The sequence below is a fragment of the Mugil cephalus genome, chromosome 20 (assembly GCF_022458985.1).
Source record: "Mugil cephalus isolate CIBA_MC_2020 chromosome 20, CIBA_Mcephalus_1.1, whole genome shotgun sequence".
Taxonomy (NCBI): domain Eukaryota; kingdom Metazoa; phylum Chordata; class Actinopteri; order Mugiliformes; family Mugilidae; genus Mugil; species Mugil cephalus.
Window position 1 is genome coordinate 10284570 of NC_061789.1, and position 20470 is coordinate 10305039.

The 20470-nt window shown below is 43.3% G+C and overlaps 1 protein-coding gene across 1 annotated transcript; it reads left to right on the plus strand.

The window, feature by feature from the left end:
* The first annotated feature begins 6407 nt into the window (after positions 1-6407).
* On the plus strand, positions 6408-12277 carry hoxb1a (homeobox B1a). Its single transcript, XM_047572129.1, has 2 exons — positions 6408-8468; positions 10167-12277. Exons 1-2 carry the CDS (start codon positions 7607-7609, stop codon positions 10514-10516), a joined length of 1212 nt encoding a protein of 403 aa, XP_047428085.1. The 5' UTR covers positions 6408-7606; the 3' UTR covers positions 10517-12277.
* The last annotated feature ends 8193 nt before the right edge of the window (positions 12278-20470 follow it).

Sequence of the window (20470 nt, forward strand, 5' to 3'; positions counted from 1 at the left end):
TAAATAAAAGAAAATACACAAACCAAAACGGTCAATAAGTCTGAGTGGGATGTGGGATTGAACTGGTGCTCAAATGCCAGGACTGCGCCGAGACAAGGCCGTAAACCCACACACCGCAATGGATGATCAGCAGAAAACCAGTAATAATTATTATGTGTGTTATATAACCTCAGAAAAATGGTTGGTACACGGCTAATTAGGCTGATATGCAATGTATGTGGAGAATCAGGTTAAAATTACATTTCTTTAAAGCAGGTTTTACAATACACAGCACATGTGAAGATCAATAATGGGATGGGATCAGCAGGTGCATAAACCCCAGGACCCCCCGGCCCTGGGCCTAAGCCTGGGCCTGGGCCTGGGCCTAAGCCTAAGCCAGCCACACATCCAACAACAAACACGCTTTAAGGCCATGCTAACACGGAGCATGCCACACATTAAACACACACATTGAAAGGAAAGAAGCTTGGCCATGGCAGGCATCTCTACTGAAATTCAACACAATTCCAACAGCAAGCAACCAAAAAAAAAAAAAAGCACACAACAAAAACAAGCCACATGATGCAAAGCAGGCACCAACAATTGCAATTCTTCATGACACAAATAGCCACACATTAAACACACACATTGAAAGGAAAGAAGCTTGGCCATGGCAGGCATCTCTACTGAAATTCAACACAATTCCAACAGCAAGCAAGCAAAAAAAAAGCACACAACAAAAACAAGCCACATGATGCACAGCAGGCACAAACAATTGCAATTCTTCATGACACAAATAACCACAGCACAGCAAAACCAGCAGCCATAGAAGAAAAGCCATTCCGTCTTACCTTTGCTGTCTTGAAAACGTCCATGTCGATGTAAGAATCCGTAACTCGGCAGGTGCATAGCGTCCCACCTTGAACCAGGTAAGGCCCTGCTCTCCGGGCACAGTTGTATTTCCCCGCGTTGCCGTCAGAGAACGTGATTGGTCGGACTGGTTTCGGGACCGCCCCTCGGTTCTATTGGCTCTCGTGGTTCAGTGGAGGTGTCAATCATTCGTTTTAAAGGTTTCCCAAAGTACCGGTCTACCCAACTAGCTTGCGGGACCATAGCGGTGGACAATTAACAATTTCCCCGTGTCTCTCTTCCGTCCATTCCTCAGGCAGCATTGTTTTTGGAATAATTTCAGGCAAGAAAAAGCTACTCACGCACGCACGCACTTTTGTGTTTTACTTATCGCTCCATTGTTGCATGTTTCATTTAATTTTGATGTAGACTAATCTGTTGCAGCTGCAGTCAAACTCCATTTCCTGTGTATGATCTTACTTTCAGTGGAAAGTTCAGAGTTCTAAAACCAAACAAGGACAGTTGTATTTTGTTGCAAGTGAAAATGGATGATTTATAGATTTAAATGCCACAGGTGGAATACAAAACATTAATGGATGAAAACTATCTGGAAACATCTGTAGCTTTTTCAGCAATATTTTTTTGCAAGAATACAAGTATTATTCATTAAAAATATCGATGAACACTTTTTAAACAAATATTTAATTTGAGTATTATGCTAGTATATTTATTATTTTAATTGTGGTAAAGTTGACCAGACAGAATCAATGGTTTATTTCTGTAATTTGACTGCAAGTATCAATAGTGTTGAGGAAATTCTGATGTTAAAACCACAATTTTACGATAAAAGAGAGACAAAATGAGCTTCAATGTCCAAATACGGCATAAAAAACAGTGACTAGCATATTTAATCCGAAACATTGTTTCTGACAGGGTGTGACAACTGACAACTGTTTACTCAGAACAGATACATTTAATTTCCGACTTTCTAGATTTACAAATGTAGGTTACATTTTATGTCAAATCATTAACAACATCCACACCTCAATGGAAAACTGTATCAAATCTACTGTATGTCTTTGTCAACTTACCAGTGAAATGTGATCCGTCCCCAACAATTTGGTCAACTTTTTATCATCTGGCCTCGATTTAAACTGAAGTGATTTTATTCCATTCTCAGATTTTGGACACATGCCTGAACTCCAACAAATAAGATCCTATAAGAGCCAGTTTAGAGAATACATTTTACTAAGAGTGCATTTTCAAGACTATTCAGATTACCCTTAAGAACCCAAAAATGCTGTCAACACAACCCAGTCCTCCTGTTATCAATGCCCAGTTCTCCACAATAAACAAACTTCTCAAACTCCAAATCCTTCACAGTTACCAAGTGCAATACTTTTATTTTTCCTAACAAAAATTAAATAATTTAGCATCTTCATCAGCCTCACCATCCCCTCACCTGTCTCGTCTTCCTTCACCATTCAGTCCCTGCGCAGTTCCTTGCTTGTCTCTGTTATAGCTGTCCAGTTTTGTAGAATGAGAAGTGGAATGAGCCTGCCATCCCATCTAATTTGGTCAAGGATTGTCAGTCATCACCTCACTCATCAGAGAAGCTCTGCCTTCAACTCTAGTTCGGTGCCAAAAAATCCAACAGGCTGCCATCACCCCCTCAGGAAACTCAACCCTCATACGATGAGCAGTTCTCTGTCAATCTATCATCTCCCTTTTCTGCCAAAAATACTTCTGTTGCTGCACCCTTACTCAAAGTTCACTTTATATCCACAGCCCATCTTATTCAACCTCACGTCTTACCATACCACAAGAGTCCCCCCTCAACATCACTGGTACTGCCCTCTCCTGGCTAACGTTAAATCTCACAAACACCCTTTTCACACCAAACCGAAACCACGGATGCAGGTTTTGTCAACATATAAACATTCCTGCTGTTGTGTATGATCAGATTGCTACTTTTTAAAACATTACATGCTTTCATCACAGCCAGTTGAAACTGGAACATATAAATACCCACAAGTTCTACAGAATCATTCCACTCAGGAATGAATAAACACCCATGAACTAAAAACTATAACCCTTCCCACTGAAGACAGAAGTCCAGTATGGAGGAATCTAAAAAGGAAAAGGAAAAATAACAACAAAAAAAATGGGGTTAGCAACATTTCCATTGCCCTATCATTATGAGGAGTCCTCCAAGGTTCGGTAATTGGTCCCCTTGTATTCATATTCCAACATCATATCTTCTCATGGTCTCTGCTTCTGCTGCAACATCTACAACAACAACCACCCACATCTGCATTTCCATGAAGTCCATCGCCACTGAAACTCCACTCTGACCAATCACTGACATTACGTCGTAGATGCAAGCCAACTTCCACAAACTAAAGTGTGATAAATCTCTCATCGCTCCCCTCTGATAATTTCATTCCTTCTCCACAAATTTGCAACAGTGGATTAAGTCTGGACAGCGGCCTTGCTTTTGAACACCATGCCTCTCAAATCACCAGGCTTTTTTTCAGTCTAAAAGAAAGTAGTTAGTCTGTCTTGTGCCAAAACCTTGATTCAGCGTCCTATGGTTTCCTGTCCCACTGCAGATTCAATTCAGAGTGTTTCTCTCTACTCACAAAGCCCCATGCCACCGCAGTGACCTGCTTTACAACTCCTTCCTGCAGCCTCCACTGCTCAACGGCCAAATTCCCATCTACACCACTCAAGATCAAGCACTGAACCTGGAGAGGGAATGCATTCTCAATTACATAATCACTTAAACTGCACAGTCAAGGTTTCCTAGACAAAACTCACTTGACTGTCACACTTAGCACACTGCAAACTGAGATGAAACGCCATAAACAGGACCTAAAAGGCATCTCTGTGTAAATTCTATTCCGTAATATCAGCAGGAATTATAGCTGACATAAAGGGACACCAGTGAGGAGCCTGTTTATTAAAAATTAAACCAGTATTTTCAACTGAATTTACAGAAATGGTAGCAAAGACTGTTACATACTGCGATGCAGAGATGCAGTATCTGCTGAATTTAGGAAGCTAACCTTCTAGTGCCGCCCCCGGTCTCATTACACAATTTTCTACGAATACAATATAGTATATTGTGAGCCTTCAGTCCAGCCCTAGAATATATTCCTGGTCTTTTGGCAGTGCCGGTGTTTTCTCACTCAATGCTTAGCAGCGCCTTGGTAATGGTACACATGAAATGTTTTGGAATTTGAAAAAAATGCACTCACAAGTGAATACATGTAACTTTAAAAACTTGTCTGTCCTTTACCAAGAAGAAGAAAAAGCAGATGTTTGGGAACATTTAGCCTTACGTTTAAGAGAAAGACTGCACAATACTACAGAAGGGTCGGCGCTTAGGAGAAATAATTGGAGTAAAATCAACTCTAACTGTAATTCAGTTCACAATTGTAGTCAATATTCAGCTTGAGCAAAGATAAAAAACATTCCGAGGTTTCCACTGCCGAGGGTCTGACTTGTTAATTTGTCGCATTTGATAATAAACTGAATATTAGCGTTTTTCTGTTGGGATTTAGAACTGATTTGTTGTGAAAGAGTAATTTAATAATGCATCACTAATGAACTATACTCTGAGTTGCAGCTAACGTGAAACACCCAGACTGTGGGGTTGCTTTCACTGACCTCACCCATTTCACACTGACAGGTCCTCCACCTCTGCCCACCTAATTTGCACGTTCAGATCTGATGCACGCAGAGTTGAGATTAAACTACTCAAAACTTTTCATTGTGTGAATGTAAAGGCGTCCCAGATACAGAGCGTGTCATGACCAGGTGGAAATTAGGTGTAAAATAAAACACACAAACTACAGCGATAAAGAACAAATGATCTGGATAATCACTACATGAATTTAAAAGAATGTATAGACACAAGTTAGGTTTGACCTTTTCACCCCTGCCTCTTTCTTCCTCACTCCTGTAGTCTCTCCAGCACACAGACAGGCACGTGGGCGTCATTTAATCTTCTTCTTGTCCCGGTCTGTTCCTCCAGACTTCCTGCCCACTCCTTCTGCCTCTCTCTCCTTTCAGCCCCTCACCGATGATTAACCTCGTTCCTTGTCGCTCGCCCACGCCGCTCGTCCTGATTTCGCTCCGGCGGCGGGACAGCAGCGCGTCTGCTGTCAGGCCCTTCACCGAGGCTCTGGAGGGGAGAAATTGATGACGGGATCCTTGGGAGGCCGTTGCAGTGGCGGCTAATCAGTGACGAGGAGGGAGGCGAAACACACGCTTGATGAGCAGACATTTGACATGAAGAGATTTCGCTCTTTTGTCCACTTTGAAACAAGTCAGGGTGAAAGAATGCAGAATTGTAAATGGTTTTACAAACCCCTTTCACAATGAAAGATGATATAAAGATCCACCTGAGCCAATCTCAAACATGTGCACAGTTCCAGATCATTGTTTTATATACACACAGTATTGTCTCATCCCAGCTTCCTGTTCTGCTGGACCGGCAGGGCTTGGCCGACCAGAAGGCCTCCTGTCTGCCTTAACCTCATTTCTGTAACAGATCAGCTCATTCATTCAATTAGCGCACACTCACGCATGTGCACACGCATACACACATTTCACCCATCAGAAATCTATGGCTTCTCAATCCAATTGTTGAAAAGTAAACTCCCAAAAGTCCCCCCCACCTCGTGCGATCGGGGGTGTCTGATCGATAGGAACCTCCACATCCGTGGAAAGATTTCCTCCCTCCGTTTGGGAGAATGTGCAAAGACGAGATAAAGTCAAATCAATAATCTTTGAAGCGGCGATCAGCGATTGGGAAGGAGCGGAGTGGGGCGGAGGGCGAAGTTGATGAAAGCTGACGAGGAAATGCAAAAAAACTTTAATCAGAGACGGAAGACACTCCCCAGTCTTTTATGTTTGTAATAGCGATCTGTGAGCACACGCTCGGAGCTGGATGTTACAGTGGAGGCCACAGAGTCAGTCAATCATCCGCTCGCTGACAGATTTCATTGCCAGCTGGCAAGCAACGCGGCCCGAGACTCACTGTAGCAACACATATTATTCATAGTCTGTTAACACTGAAAAAAAAAAGTCTAGAGTTAATCACATGAGCCAGAGCTACGATCTTCGCTACACGCGACTCGTCTACGGTAAATGAATGCGTGTTTTCTCTAAATAAAGCAACCCCCTGTTTGTAAATTACAGCTGATGTAAAGTGGGTTCAGTAAGCCCCGTTCTAAGTACAAACAGAACTATTTTTAAAGGTTAATTCTTGTTTTTTGCAACTTGGATCTGATCTTTTTTTGTTTACTCGCCATGCTGACACTCTAGGAATGGGGTGAGCTTATTTCAGGAGATAAATCCCTATTACACTTACTGTTCTTTGTACACACCATGCAAACAGAAACATTTCCTGATTTATCATCAACCTAGTGTACTTGTTGCGATAAACATTCATTTTGCTCTGATACAAGGGGATATTACCTATTTCTATACCTCTAAACAAACAGCCCAACTGCTTATATTTAAATATCCCCCCAATCAACCCAAATCCATTTATTACAATGCCCCTTTAATCTCACATTTACACACACAAGCTAAGCTAAGCACTAGTACTGCTTATTGTCTAAGCCAGAGAGGCCAGAGAGTGTTTCTGTATCAGAAAGTGCAATGTTACAGCCACTGATAGGACTAATGGGCTGTGGCAGCAATAGCTACATGTACAGAACAGTCTTGTGGTACCAGATCAGAGGGTTTATTTAGATTCTGGTGCTATTTCTTTCTCTTTTTTTCTGCGTTGTGCAGGGAGGAGGTCTGGACTCTGCAGACCGGCTCACAGCTCCTCTTTTATTCCCTGCCCCTCTCTCTTTGCTCTGACAGATCCATGCTGATATCAGATTGATGGGCCGGTTTGATTGAAGTCTCTTTGTCGTGGTAATGTCACGGGAAGTGATGGATGAGGCGCGTGCGCCGGTGCTCGTTGCGCGCGCGCGTCAACTCCACTCCCGAACCGAAAGGAACAACCCTCCCCTCCTCCTGTATACACACACACACACACACACACACACACACACAGTGGTTCCCTCGCTCCCGTGACCAGCTGACAAACTTCTGGCCCTCCGGTGACCACAGGCGCAGAGCCAGGAGTCGAGAAGTGACACGGAAGAGAAAGAGAGGGGGAGAGAGAGAAGGAGAGAGTTGGGAAAAGAGGGAAAAGCAGAGAATTTCACGCAAAAAAAGACAGAATGGAGGAAGACGCAGTGTAACCTGTGCGGAGGTGAAGAGGTGACTCGGCTCTTTTCTGTCCTCTCGCGTTGTTTTCCCGGTGTCACCGATGAGCCTTCGGAGGCTACGCTCTGAGTTATTGACGGCGTAAGGCCTTCCACGCAGACACACACGCAGACACTCACCCCGGCAGAGAACATTACTCATTCATGTGGAGACGTGCAGCCTCCACTTGCTTTTCACCCTACATTGGAAGGGTTATTTTTTAATTTTCGTTTTGCTGTTTTGTTTTTATTTATTATTACATATAGCATATTTTTTTAATTTTACGCATTTTTCCAAATTTTCACCAGTGCTGAATTTTATTTTTGGAGTTTTTGTTTTCTTTTTGTGTTTTTTTTATGCTCCTTCCGAAGACTCTTGGAAATCCCTACATTTTTCGATTTTTCATGTTTTTCTCTCGCGTTTCTTAATTTTATTCGAGGTCTCGAGTTTCTTGGTGGTAATTAGCTCAGTCACTTCATCCACTCCCACGCTCCCTCAGGTCTGCATGGACAACATGAACTCCTTTGTGGAATACTCCATTTGCAACCGACCGGGGACCAGCTCTTATTCTGCTCCCAAATCTGGATACCACCACCATCACTTGCATCACCACCACCTTCCCCTGGATCAGCATCAGGGATTCCCCGTAACCACCGGCTCTCTCCACGCGGGCCTCGGCTCACCTGTTCCCGTCAACGGCACGCGAAGTGACAGCAGCTCCGGGGGAGCGAGTTACGCGGTGGATGGAAGAATGTACGGGAGCACCGGGGCGGACGCGGGCGGCGGAGGGCCGCACGGGTCCACGGCGGCGAGCCAGCATCATCATCAGCAGCATCCTGCTCACCATCCCGAGCAACAGCAGCACCAGCATACGCACAGCGGCTATCATAATCCCCCCCACCTCCACCAGAACCTGAGCTTGCAGAGCGGAATATTACCCCCCTATAATAATGGCAGTGGAAGCACTGGGGCCTATACGAACCAAACGTGCTCCACAAACTATGAGTATGTTCCCTCAGCAGGCCCTCAGAACTCCGTCCACCACCAGTATTTCCTCGATGACTCCGTGGCTTCCACCTACTACCATCAATCAACCTTCTCCAGCTCGGCCCCCGCAGTAGGCCCCAGCTATGGCGCTCTCGCCGGGGTCCACTGCGGGCCTCAGGGTGCTCTTGCCGGGTCACAGTACCCGCAGCAGATCGGCGGAGGTCTGGACGCATCGGGCTATCAGGGGCTTCCACACGGAGGAGGCTACGGGGAGCTACCCTTATCGCTGGATGGGGTGAAGGGGGATGAGGACGGCCAGCAGGCCGGGCAGGGGCAGACCTTTGACTGGATGAAGGTGAAGAGGAATCCGCCGAAGACAGGTGAGGATGGGTTGGAGTTTTCATCGCGATCACTGGTTTGTTTGATGGTGAAATGTCCCACTTAACAAATCACCAAAAGTTAAGCGTTCAGTCAATTCAAACGTCCTGGTTCCATATTTAACAGTGATTTGTGGGTATATCAGTTGGAGCGTGACAAAAAAAAGAAAAAAAAAAAAAGAGGCACAGTGTCTCATTTTGCACAGATGGATCAGGTTGCAGCCAAACACCCCCCAACATAGAGGCTTGTTTGAAGAAGGTCGATCCTTTGTGAATAGCTGAGGGGAGATGTAGCAAAGAGAAACACTTTATAAATCGTTTCGATCAAAGCACTAAAATGTGGACCATACCTGAAAGTCAGTATTAATATTTATCTCCACAGATATTTATTTATTTTTTTTTTAAATCAATCTGCAGGCCTCAGTTTGAATTATCTCTGTGCAGATGCCAGGCTTTTTTCATGTAAATGCTACTTTCCGTCTGTTCTTCCGTTCTCTTTTCACCTGTCTCAATCACTCAAGTCTTAGTTCGTTTGAATTTAAGCCGGAGTTATAAATTATAAAGAAATAATGCAAGCTGAACTAAAACACGTTTGCATTTTTTTAATGCGGCGTTTCGGTATTACTTATGGTCAGTTACCAGAGTGTAACAATTTGAACGCTGTATTTTAATTTTATTTACATGTCTTTTATTTTTCATCTAATGTTAAAGCATTTGTGGAAGCCCTTTGATCGTTATTAATAGAAACTCGAGCTATTAATGGAGTCAATTTTTTTTTATGTTGAGGCCTGTTTCTGCTAAAACTCCTTTAAAACAAACTAAAATATTTAAAGGAATAATTTAAAGATATAATTGGATACATTTTAACAATCTACGTGTGAACAATTTTACACTAAGGAGTATACTGAGCGTAGTTACTGGTGCTCTGCACATGAAACGCCAGATCAGATATTTTCTTTTAAATGACCTAGATCGCTCCTTTTAAAATAGGAAATAAACGCAAAAGAAAAAAAAACGAAGACATGTATATGTTTTTCACTCTTATATGTAGCTTTATCTCGGGACAGAAAGCAGATCTGCTCTGGTGTTATGGGCCTCAGCGTCTGATCTCTCCTCCCTCTCTCTCTCTCTCTCTCTCTCTCTTTCTTAATGGACATAGCAGACTGGTTATTTCTCCCTGGGAAGTCTCTCCTGCTGTTATCTTTCTAGGCAAGCCCACCACCACCACCACCACACCCAGCTCAGCCTCTCCATTCCTCTTTGCCTTTGTCGTCCCTTTTAGTTATTTATTTATTTTCATTTCCCCTCCTTCTTATCGACCTATTATATATTAAGCTTATCATTTTCTCTAAAATTCGTCCTTCTCGTGTCATCCAGATAAGGAATGAAGAAAAATAAATATTTTTATTCAGGCAGAATCAGCTGGTTTACAGCCAACACAACAGATTTAATTAGCCTGATTAGAACTAAATAACAATTGATGAATAAATAATGAGCAACAAATAAGCAGACGAACACGAAACAAGAAAGGGGATCGGTCCATTTCTTAATTAACATATAACTTTACATTTACTGTTTTTTTGTTTTTTTGTTGTTTTTTTTTCGCGAGCATGCGTGTTTTTCTTTATTCGTCAACCGTGGCATGTACGCAGAAGGAGTTCATTAAGCCTTTAACAGCCTCTCATTCTTGCTTGCATCCAGTCAAGGTTTCAGACTTCGGCTTCGCGGGCACCCAGAACAACGCCATGCGCACCAACTTCAGCACCCGGCAGCTGACCGAGCTGGAGAAGGAGTTCCACTTCAGCAAGTACCTGACGCGGGCGCGGCGCGTCGAGATTGCCGCCACGCTCGAGCTCAACGAGACGCAGGTGAAGATCTGGTTCCAGAACAGGCGCATGAAGCAGAAGAAGCGGGAGCGGGAGGGCGCCTCCGCCGTGGCGCGCTCCTCCTCCTCCTCGTCCTCCTCCTCCTCCGCCTGCAAGGAGCTGGAGGACACCGACCACTCCTCCGCGTCCACGTCTCCGGGCGCGTCCCCGAGCTCAGAGACGTAGCGTGGAGATCCGAAGGCTTGTGTTTGACACTTAGCTACTGAATGCATGGGTGTGCACATTTCCTACACGTCCCAGAGTTCCTCGTGGTGGCCCAACCAGTCACCAGGACTTGCAGGTGCAACACCATGTTACCTTAATCAAAGCTTTCTTCTTCTAGCATTTTTTATCAGCTTTTTTCTTTCAAATACACAAACTAAGGACATTAAATAGCACTAGATCAGGGTACCAGACGTTAATAATAAATAGGGCCTATTACAAAGGTAACAGCACGAGTAAAGATGCATGGTTGGGAATGTAAAATGGACATAATGGTTCCCAACCTCTGATTTCCGCTCCTACAGCGGTTCCCACACTAGGCCTCAACGGGGTCACAAGGCGTTTAAAGGAATCTGCACAAAAGAAAAAAATAATAATAATCTTTTTGACCAATTTAAGGCTGTGCTTTCAGATGTTTACATCTCCTTCCAACCCCCTTAAAAACTGTGAATGAAAAACAACATTGGTTAGAATGTCTAATGTCTAAGCTTTGCGACGGGGTGAATTTTGCCTTAAAAAAGCGACTGCCTTAAAAGTTACAGGGTTTCTGAGGGGCTGGACCGCACCAACGGAGCCATATTTTCAAGGTTGCGTTTTATAGTTAAACACTGGGTCAGATAATTGCTTCTAAAAACCTCAGGCATTCTAACACACACACATTGTTTTCAAGAGTTTTAGCATGATAGGATTCATCATCGGCCACAAGAATCTACGTCTATTATGATGATGATGATGATGATGATAGGATGCACTTTGGCATCTTATATGATGTCTGAACAACAGGGCTTGACTAGGATTGGGGCTCGTGAGGTGGACAGAGCATATTTTCTGCAGATAATTAGTAAAATAAAATAATTTTATCACATTGGAAAACACAAAATTCAACAGTTTTCCAAATTTCTGTCATAGCTTGAGGTTAAACGCCACCCGAAAAGCTTCTTGACCGGTGTGAATGGAAATCAAACTGCAAGAAAAGCTGGTCCGTCTTTAACCCATGTAACCAGTCCGACCGGAGCCTGAACAAATGAGCCTTATATCAGGAATACAGGGAGCCTCTAATGGCAAAAACACACTTGAGTCTTCATAGCTGTAGCTATTTTGGTTCCATTTTTAATATATACACTATATATATATGATTACCTTTGAATTTTTTTGAATGTTGTCTGTTTTTATCAACTCTGGCCTTTGCACTACTTGACTATCGGGTACCGTTTTCAGACAAAGCGCTCAGAAACGCAGGTTTGCAGATGGTGATGGGAAGTTCCTTTGGAGTGAGCGGGTTCAAGTGTGCACGGGAACGTGATTTAGGAAAAACTACTGAGGACGACTCTCGCCCCTGGAGAATAAATTATTGACTGCGTTTCATGTTATAGATTTTAGATCATGAAAAGGTGGGACATTTTTCTTGTTACTACTGAAAAAACTTTTTTTTTTTTTACTCCCAAATCTGAATTGAATCTTAAAGGAAGCCATGTTTGTAGTTCAGATCACCTCCTTGAAACAGCTCGTCTGCACGTTACTCAGGAGTAAATGTCTTCAAGTGCGTGATATTGTGTTGGCCTCTGCTGTGAATTGATGACGATGTGATTTACATGTGGCGTTTTAAATGAGAGCAGGCTGAGTTTTATTAGTTCTGCTGCCCTGAAGATTCTCCCAATCATGTTCCTGTCTGTCTTTTTTTTTCTACTTTGAGCTACCTCAATTAAATATTCTTGTGTCAATCCACCGATGTGATTTTGTCTCTGCTTTTGACCAAAAACCAATCAAGTACGGCATATGACATAAAAATGATAAATCTCATACATTTCTGACATTTTCAAAAATATATTGTTTTTGTTTATCCAAAACCTCAACCCCAAATGTCCATATGCTTATGAAAGTAAAAGTAGGCCCAGTTTAAGTTTTTTTGTTTTGTTTTTGGGAAAAAAAATGTAAAAATGTATTGTTGCCTTTGGTTTTCCAGTGAGCTTAAGGTTGGGAGCTAAAAAAGAACAGCCAAGAAGAGGAGTGATTTGATTCATGAGAATTAAATGAAGGCCCAGGACACGGTGTTTGACGCAGCACAACATGCAGAGAGCATGCTATGCATTTCAATAGGAGCCAGGCCTCTCACATTCACAGGGCTGCGTGGCCTCCGCTTGACCTCAGGCATGCACGCACACACACACACACACACATGCATGCACACTTCAGCAAAGCCCGTCTCGAGCACATACACACAGAAAGACACAGGGAGAGGGAATCGGGCAGCAGACAGCTCCGTGTTGAACTTGGGATGAGTTATGGGAAGGAAAACAGAGGTTTTGGGTCAGACCGTATGAGGTCACCCTGAAAGTATCTCAGGAAACCATCCCGCAGGAGAAAGGTTTCATTAGCGGTCTGTGCAGAAACCTGAATCTTCTGGTGGAAACCTGTTTCTGCGATTGTTTTGTGCCAAACCAGACCAAAAGTGTTGTTTTTTTTTGTTTTTTTTATCTTAAACAACACACTTCACGAGTGAACAAAGAGAATTAGGCTTTAAAAGAGGTTTGATATTTGAAAAAGGCACTTATTTCAAATAAACATATAAAATGTCATATATATTCAATACAGAATAGCAGTTTGCCATGCGTATACTACATATACTAGCTATGAGCATAATTTAATGGAAGGAATGTGTCTGTGTCTCTGTGTGTGTGGTCATATAAAGGAGACTATTCTTACTTAAAATATATATATATATATATATGTTAAAATTTTAAGTCCAGACATGCTTTAATGCAAAAGGCCTGGAAATGAGTGCAAGTCAATGTAATGTCCTCCGAAGTCACGGACACCCGACTGGAAGGGTATGCGTGTCTATGTGCGCGTGGGACTGATTGGATCCAGATGCCGGCGTGTGTATTTGTTTTGGACAACAGTCTGATGATGTTTCGGCTTCTCTCCAAACTGCCGCGATGGATTGTTTTTTGAAAATGTTTAAAATTATGAATCAAAGTGTTTTTTTCGGAGGTTTTTTTGGGGGGGACTGTTTGTTTTCCGAGCGGTCTCAGTTCCCCTCTCCGCTGATAATCAGCTAATGATTACAAGCTCCAACAGTGAGTATCACTGCGTAAGTTAGATTGATGCTGGTATTAATGTTGCTCGTGTTCGTTTGATGAATTGGCTCCTCATAACTGGCTCTTTGGAACATTCTTTAAAAATTGGCTGCCGGCTGCTCTGTCCTCCCCATCCTAACAAACAGCTCCACCTTAAACAGTGTTGCGGCTGCACGGCTGCAACAAGACCCCGGGCTGCAGGGTCAGACGGGAAATCAAAGTGAAAAATGGTGCTAAACATAACACAGCTAACAACATTTTGCTATGACATTAGCCTCCATAGCATATTCATTAGCCTATATAACAATCACTTACATACGGCACAGGCTACTCACTCACCCAGCCATGCTAGTGCCGCTCTGCTGTCTTTTTCATTTCTTCCACATACAATAACTTTATTTCAATGAAGCTGCTATGTGTCATTCAAAAAAAAAAAAAAAAAAAGACTTTGGCCTTACAAGTGTCTGGTTTTCCCCCCTCTCTCATTTTTCTCACGGTTCCATTTTGTATTTTCTTTGCGAGCGTGCCAGTATCGACTCTGCGGTCCAATCATCGCCATCTGTGGTGACCTTGCGTATCTGACGTCTGTCCGCCAATCGAGCCTCGCAGCATATCTACCTTCTTCCGCCCTCATCCGACCGCTACGCCTGTTGTCCGCGGCGAACTTTCTGAACTCAAACTGCTCACCAGCCAACCTACACTGCTCAAAACTGCTCCCCGCTCCGCCGGCATCAGCCCGTGGTGAACAGATTCGGCCTTCTACGGTCACCGTCCCAAGGCTACTTTCTTGCCGCGCCTCAGCCTCAGCTTCCTGTGCTAGTCAGTATCTCTCGTTAAATCTAGGCCTGCATGTGAAATCTTGTGAAAACATGTAAAGACTATTTTCTTTTGCACACAGATGTGAGTGCATTGTAGTCCTTTGCCTGCTTGTTAATATCACATGGGAACGATTCACGTACAGTTGAGTGTTTAGCTAATGGTAAAAATGATTTTTGCTCATTTGAAGACAATAATGCTACAATAAAACTTTATTTTGCTTCACTTTATCATTATTTTACACATGTAAACGCCCTGCAAGTAAATACGTTTAGGCTTTCCTTCTGTTCCATTATTCAAGAATTCCTTCATATAAGCGTGAGAATACGCCACAGTTGCAATTTTAGTGGTATTTTGGTAACTGTCTCAGTCTGAAAGTTAAATCTCAACACGTGTTGCTTCAAATGAAAACCGGATTACAAAGAAGTAGGGAAATCTTTTCGGTAGTGCCGGGAGAGGTGAGTCCTGGTTTCTGTCTGTTAGGGTAAACCAGAGTTCAGCCGCTCTCCTCCTCCAACTCAGGCTACGGAGGAGATCTGCGACCCTGCCGAGTAGCTGCCACGCCCCGCTGGCCCAGGCCTGCTGCTCTGTAGAACAAAAAAAAAAGGCCTGGCCCTCACCCGCCAACTTCCCCCCCAAAAAAAACATCTGAAGTGTCTTCAAAAGTGGAACGAAGCTGCAGAGATATCAGTTATTTTAGAAACCTAGATTAAGAACTAAAACTACAGCAGCACACAAACTAATAAACAAATGAATTATATAATGGAACATAATCCACCACCCAGACAGTAATAAGTCCAGTGATGACAGTTTATCTTTGGATCTTTCATGGTGTTTTCTCCTTTTTTATTGCTATTCTAAGACGCTACTGTCATTTGTGTGTCTGTGGTTAAAAACAATTAATTTATATATATATCCATGAAACTTATAAGAGAAGTTACAGCTTGGTTGGGGGGGCTTTTTCTCTGAATTGTATCCGGCTGCACCAAGTTACCTTCTGACTCAAGTAGCATCTAAACTGATCAACACTTAAACTGACTTCAATCCAGTAACATGAACGTCAAATGCCAGTTAACTGTGCGTTATTCTCTCTTTTCCGTCTGAACGGCCTTCGTACGGTATCGCTTTGTGATGAACGCGTAGCATACTTTTACATTAGCAGACGGTCGGCGTTGAGAAGAAGCCAGCAGCTTCTTGTACATGCAGTAAAACGGAAGTGGTGGCCATTTTACTCGACCAGTCGTTTACGAAATCCACCATTTTTGGTCAGTTATGAGAAGAACAGTGACAAGAAGCAGAGGAAAGACAAAAGGTCGTGAACCGACAGTGGAACTTAAATGATTTTTTTTTTTGTTTTTGGGGGGGGGAAATGTGCTTGTCAGCAGGCTGCACTGTCAGAGGTCAGAGGGAGAACAGGGAGCAGGAGGTTATCAGGCCAGACATTCCAGTTAGTCCGGCCCCTTGAGAAGGAGAAATGAGCAGCCTAGAAAAAAAAAGACAAGAAATACAGAAATACTTAAGGAAAGTTGTGACTTCAAGTAAGAAGGAGAAGGAAATGTTCTAAATGTGTTAAATGATAAATGACGTAAAAAAAAATTTCCAAGGTAGAAACTCTGCTTTTGTGTGTGTTTATATGGAGGACAGGCCTGAACACCTACGAATGTTTGTCTTAACTGATGCTGCGTATCCCCTGACCCTGTGTCCTCATTACACACACACACACACACACACACACACACACACTAGAGTCGGCCTGCTGTGTTAGCCTGAGATAAACAAGCTATTGTGCCACGTTCTTTCAGCACCCTCTGTGTGCGTGTGTGTGTGTGTTTCTTTCTTTCAAACACACACACACACACAGAGGAAACAGGAACAGCTAAAGTGCATCAACTATCCTCAGCGCCGGGGCGAAAGCGAGGGCACATCCATCACGCGGTGACAACACATGAGCGCGCAGACACACAGCGACGCGAAACGACAATGGGTCGGACAATATTTAATGAGCAAATATGTTTGACACGAAATCAATTAGTAATGGGGCAATAATAATTCAAAAGCCAAAGTCTACCGCTCGGCCGGGCGCCGCTCGCGAGGCCACACACAAACACGGGGTCAGGGCGTTCATGGTGGTCATCTGTGTCGTCACCAACAGGTCTCTGAAGGGACAGTCAACACAAGCGGGCGCGGCCGTGCTGAACCGGGGGAGGGCGGGGAGCCGCAATTAGTGTGTGGTCACTTTGCGAAGAAAAATACACAACACACCACATTTCACCGATCAGGTAAAACCCACACACACGTTTAAACCCTAAACCACTAATTTAGCATCACTTTGCACAAGACACATCCTTCATCTTTCTTTATCGTGTCCATGAGCCCAAATCAGTCACTACTAAGAGCTTGCAGCGGTTTAAAATGCGTATCTACAACATACACTGGTCAAATAACAATGCTTGATGTGATCAGGCTTTTGGAGACCTGTCCTTCGAGAGGAGTTGGGATCGGTCGCCTCAACAAGTGCGCCAAAGTGACAGAAGGTCGTGGACTTTAGCATGGGAGGCCAAGCATGTTAACCTAACCCCAACACTTGTCTGGGTCCAAAAGAGACCAGCCCTTAGCAATAAAGATGTCCCATCAATCACGCAGCAGATTAATTTTTCAGTGGTGATTTGTGTTGGCTCAGTCGAACCACGTTGAAGCTTTCTGCAAGCCTTATTTAGGCTCGAAACAATGTCAGTTTTGCATAATGTTATAACCACCTTCCTAGTATTGCGTAGTCCCTCCCACAGTCACAAGTGTGACTCATCGGAGAATGGACATGGGGCGTCCTGTGGCGTCTGGCAACAGCATGTTGTTAGTGGGGAGCCTTTGGGTGCCGTGGGTTTTGATGGGATTTCTTTAATATTCATCTAATCACTGTCTTTGATTATGTTATTAAAGTCAATTTGTATAATGGTGCTATCTAACAGATTTATTAAACTGTCACCAAAACACCCGTGACTGTCTCTCTTTAGGATGACTGGGGACTACTTGTCTATGTGTCAGCCGATGAGGTCATAACCACAAGTAAACATCGATCAGCAGCCGTCTGACCATATAATTGTCTTAGAGACCCGTCTGCTTGGGATACATGGCTTCATGAAACCAGGGGTTGCAGTTTGTGAAGACTTTATCCTCCTTTTATTACTCCGGTGCAGTCAGGTGTGAGATCTTTTCTCCTGTCCTGTTTCGTCACGTTATTGTTGCCGGGTGGTGAGTTGTGGCGTCGCCAGGTACGGGGCCGTTCATTCTCTTTTTATGGCTCCTCTGGACACCTAACTGAGGCCTTTTGTCATTTTTGTATGTATCTTTATTGTTGCCAGGTCAGGTTTGAGGTTGGGACTTTACAATTCTTCCATTCTGAGTTTCTGACTCACCGCTGAGCTCCTCATTTTGTCTTCCCCTCTTGTCAGTTCCAGCCTTAATGTTAATAGTTTCGGCTCGTTAAGCTCACAATTTGTTGCCACACACTGTATGGCTTTGCATTTGTCTCCCTGTGTCCACCAGGTCATTATTTAATTACCACGTTTGCAGTAGTTCATTCTCCTTTTATGGCTCCCTGTGACTGAGCTCTGTCCTAGTGTGTTTCCAAGCTCACGTTATTTCGGACACTGGTGGACGTCTATATCATTGTCTCTTGAAGTACAGTTCACAGCCATTAGCACGATCATAGTCATTGTCTGATCTCTTACTAACAACATCAGTGACCAGGGGTCCAACATTTGTCAACACCCGGAGAAGTAGCTTTTAAACTTCTATGAAATGGAAAGTCACAGTTTTCCCGACTTCCGTACTCTGAATAAAAACAAAAAGAAATAAATTTACCATCATGCATCCTCTAGCATCAAGTCAGTAAAGCTAAGCAACCCCAAGACTAAGACAGATGAATGTGCATAACCAGTGACCAGTAAGACTGACAACTAGAAAGAACTGTGACGCCTTTGTCTGGACTAAAAAAGCCAATAGCCAAGGTTTTACGATTCAGGTGAAACCACGTAAGTCTTGTGCATTTCTGCCGACCGTCATGACGGATCTGGATTTTTCCATGACTGGAATCCAGGTCCCTGGGTTGAAAAAGACAAATACGGAGCCTGTGCGGTTTCTTTCTTTTTTTTTTAATCATGTGGACGCCTGATACAAACACAATGATGTCATCACCCCACCCCTCGCCCCTCTAGCCTCCGACGTCTCGTAACAACAACAGCAGCATCAATGGCGGACTACAGGCTTGTGACGGTGCTATGTCAGATATTGATCGGTGTTGGGTGGTTAGGGAAATATTGTTGCTTTGCCACTACGATGAGCTAAAGAGGGTTACAGGCTGTAATGTGGGCTGTATGTTTGTATACGGCGTGCGTCATATGCATTGAGAATTAAGCTATCCCTCATCCCTTTACGAAAATGTGTTGGATTCATGTTAATGTGTGTAGAGAATATATAAAAAATGTCTAATTAACCGAAGAGTCATAGAGATTGACTTCTGGTGTAATTGCCACTAATTTTAGCCTAAAAATATTCAAGCAATATGTAAACTTAAAAACTGAAATAAAACAGTGTATAATGTATTTTGACTTAGATCACGGAGCCCCTTCGGTCAGTACTAAATAATGTTCTCTACCTGTAGCTGACAGAGCCATAAACCATCCTGCAGTATAAAATGTTACATAACCCAGGGTGCACTGATGACATTTTATAGCAGTCAGGCTGATTTGTATGTGGGGGGGTGGGCTGTGACGACTTCAGGTTGAGGAAAGGTCAACAGTTATGGCTTAGGTAGCAACCTCTACCTTCAGTCAGAAAATTAATGTGGGTATACACAACGTGGAAAAGCAACTGTAAAAAAAACGAGAAAATGAACTCTGACTTGATGCAGACAAGAGGAAAGAGGGGAAAAGGTGGTAAATTTATCACCCACCATTATTCATTTTTTGAGCTATTTCTCTTTGTGGTGGTCTTTTGTCTTCCTGTTATCCTTTAGTTTATCAGTAACGCCCACTCTGCCTCAATGCAGCTGTTTGGATTCTTATAAAGGACTGTAGAGGAACCTAATTACCAGTTCAGACTCAAAAAGTATTTATCTTTTCGTGTTCATTCATGAAAATTAAGTTGATCTCCAGTTCTTGAACTAAACAAGAAAAAGCCACAGTGAACTTAAATGTTGACTCCACAATAACATCTCCAAACACGTGACGCAGGCTTCTTCTTCTTCTCCGCGTGTCTGTCCTCTTTCACGGGTTGACCCGACACCCTGTCCTGACGGCATCACCACCACCCTCCATCTGTGCGAGTGTGTTTGTGTGTTTGTGTGTGTGGGCACAGAGATAGCCTAGCTCCCGAGGGTCGGGTTTCGTTGACCTGCGCTGGCCTTTGCTGGGGTCACGGTGAGGTTGGGCCAAGAGATTCTTGACATTTCTCTCCACAACACCTGACCCAGCACGTAATCGGCAGTAAGTGTGTGTGTGTGTGTGTGTGTGTGTGTGTGTGTGTGTGCGTGTGCGTGTGTGTGTGTGTGTGTCGGCCTTTATTTCTGTCCATTACTTATGTGTGTTACGTTAGAGTGCAGTGACAGCAGACACAGTCTTATATGCGACATATGTGAGCTAACATTGTGACAGATTGACAAATGTATTTGTAAATTTCAGATGTGACAAATGTTAGATTCATTTATTTATTAATTTATAGTAGCTCTTTAAATTTAAACATTGACTCCAGCCTAACCAGGTAAGGCTGGTCCAAGGTAATTTTGGAAGAAAAATCCCCTACAAATTCAACTATTAACTCCTGTATTTGAATTTTGGGTGAATTTTTAAATACATTGAGTCACTTAGTCCCCAACACCAAGCACCGAACAACAAAAAAAAAACCTGTAAATTAATGATGAGGTAGTCACTAGGATGTGACTGAACCTGTTCTAAAAATTTCACAACTGCAACAGAACGAGGCACAAAAGCTCTGCGTCCACTTAGCGGTACCAGGCGGCCTCCTCACT

Coding starts and splice junctions, on each gene's coding strand:
- hoxb1a (XM_047572129.1), top strand. CDS start 7,607: ATGGACAACATGAACTCCTTTGTGGAATACTCCATTTGCAACCGACCG. Junction 8,469..10,166: donor GAGGAATCCGCCGAAGACAG/GTGAGGATGGGT, acceptor GCTTGCATCCAG/TCAAGGTTTCAGACTTCGGC.